The sequence below is a fragment of the Argopecten irradians genome, chromosome 6 (assembly GCF_041381155.1).
Source record: "Argopecten irradians isolate NY chromosome 6, Ai_NY, whole genome shotgun sequence".
Classification (NCBI taxonomy): Eukaryota; Metazoa; Mollusca; class Bivalvia; order Pectinida; family Pectinidae; genus Argopecten; species Argopecten irradians.
The window spans coordinates 36,861,636-36,863,939 of record NC_091139.1 but is presented as its reverse complement, the minus strand read 5'-3'; the positions used below and the strand labels follow the sequence as shown (position 1 = coordinate 36,863,939).

Below are 2,304 nucleotides of genomic sequence, written 5' to 3'. Positions count from 1 at the left end.
GTGACCATACAGTGAAGATGGGATGCCCATTACATTAACATGACCATATAGTGAAATGGTGACCATTATGACCATACAGTGAAGATGGATGCCTACATTTATCGTGACATACAGTGAAGATGGGATGACTACATTTAATGTGACCATACAGTGAAGATGGGATGCCTACATTTTAACATGATGCCTACATACATGACCATACAGAAGATGGGCTACATTTAACGTGACATTACAGTGAATGGGATGCCTATCATTTAACATGACCATACAGTGAAGATGGGATGCCTACATTTAATGTGACCATACAGTGAAGATTGGATGCCTACATTTAACGTGACCATACAGTGAAGATAGGATTGCCTACATTTAACGTGACCATACAGTGAAGATGGGATGCCTACATTTAACGTGACCATACAGTGAATGGATATGCCTACATTTAACGTGACCATACAGTTTAATTTAATGTGACCATACAGTGAAGATGGATATGCCTACATTTAACGTGACCATACAGTGAAGATGGGATGCCTACATTTAATGTGACCATACAGTATGGGATGCCTACATTTAACGTGACCATACAGTGAAGATAGGATGCCTACATTTAACGTGACCATACAGTGAAGATGGGATGCCTACATTTAACATGTGACCATACAGTGAAGATGGGATGCCTACATTTAACGTGACCATACAGTGAAATGGGATGGGATGACCATACAGTTTCAGATGGGATGCCTACATTTAACGTGACCATACAGTGAAGTGGGATGCCTACATTTAACATGACCATACAGTGATAGATGGATGCCTACATTTAAGATACAGTGGATGCCTACATTTATCGTGACCATACAGTGAAGATGGGATGCCTACATTTAATCATGACCATACAGTGAAGATGGGATGCCTACATTTAACGTGACCATACAGTGAAGATGGGATGCCTACATTTATCGTGACCATACATGACATGGATGCCTACATTTAACGTGACCATACAGTGAGATGGGATGCCTACATTGGGATGCCTACCTTTAATGTGACCATACATACAGTGAAGATGTGGGATGCCTACATTTAATGTGACCATACATGTGAAGATGGGATGCCTACCATTTACATGACCCATACAGTGAAGATAATGCCTACATTTAACACGTGACCATACAGTGAAGATGGGATGCCTACATTTAACATGACCATACAGTGAAGATGGGGATGCCTACATTTAACGTGACCATACAGTGAAGATGGGATGCCTACATTTAACATGACCAGTGAAAGACAGTGAAGAAGATGGGATGCCTACATTTATGTGACCATACAGTGAAGATGGGATGCCTACATTTAACGTGACCATACAGTGAAGATGGGATGCCTTCATTTAACGTAACCATACAGAGAAGATGGAATGCATACGTTTACATGACCATACAGGGAAGATGGGTTGCCTACATTTAATGTGACCATATAGTGAAGATGGGATGCCTACATTTAACATGACCATACAGTGAAGATGGGATGCCTACCTTTAATGTGACCATACAATGAATGTGGGACAGTGAATTTGGGATGCCTACCTTTAATGTGACCATACATGAATGTGAAGATGTGGGATGCCTACATTTAACATGACCATACAGTGAAGATGGGTTGCCTACATTTAACATGACATACAGTGAAGAGAGTGTCTACATTTAAATGACCATACAGTGAATGTGATATGCCTACATTTAATGACCATACAGTGAAGATAGGATGCCTACATTTAAAGGTGACCATACAGTGAAGATAGGATGCCTACCATTTAACGTGACCTTACAGTGAAGACAGGATGCCTACATTTAAATGTGACCATACAGTGAAGATGGGATGCCTACATTTAATGTGACCATACAGTGAAGATGGGATGCCTTCATTTAATGTGACCATACAGTGAAGATGGATGCCTACATTTAACCTGACCATACAGTGAAGATGGATGCCTACATTTAACATGACCATACAGTGAAGATGGGTTGCCTACATTTAATGTGACATACATAATGAAGATGGGATGCCTACATTTAATGTGACCATAGAGTGAAGATGGGATGCCTACTTTTAATGTGACCATACATGAATGTGGGACAGCGAATGACCATTAACATGACCATAAGATGGGATGCCTACATTTAATGTGATCATACAGTGAAGATGGGATGCCTACATTTAACATGACCATACAGTGAAGATGGGATGTGCCTACATTTAACATGACCATACAGTGAAGATGGGATGTCTACATTTAACATGACC

The 2,304-nt window shown here is 40.4% G+C and overlaps 1 protein-coding gene across 1 annotated transcript in view; it reads right to left on the bottom strand.

Moving 5' to 3' along the window:
- Positions 1-66, bottom strand: part of LOC138326496 (terminal uridylyltransferase 7-like) — a 1,064-nt gene extending 998 nt beyond the window's left edge. Inside the window, exon 1 of the mRNA XM_069272594.1 lies at positions 34-66. Coding sequence (XP_069128695.1) covers positions 34-66 — 33 coding nt within the window. The remainder of the gene's footprint in view (positions 1-33) is intronic.
- Between the last annotated feature and the right edge of the window lie 2,238 nt (positions 67-2,304).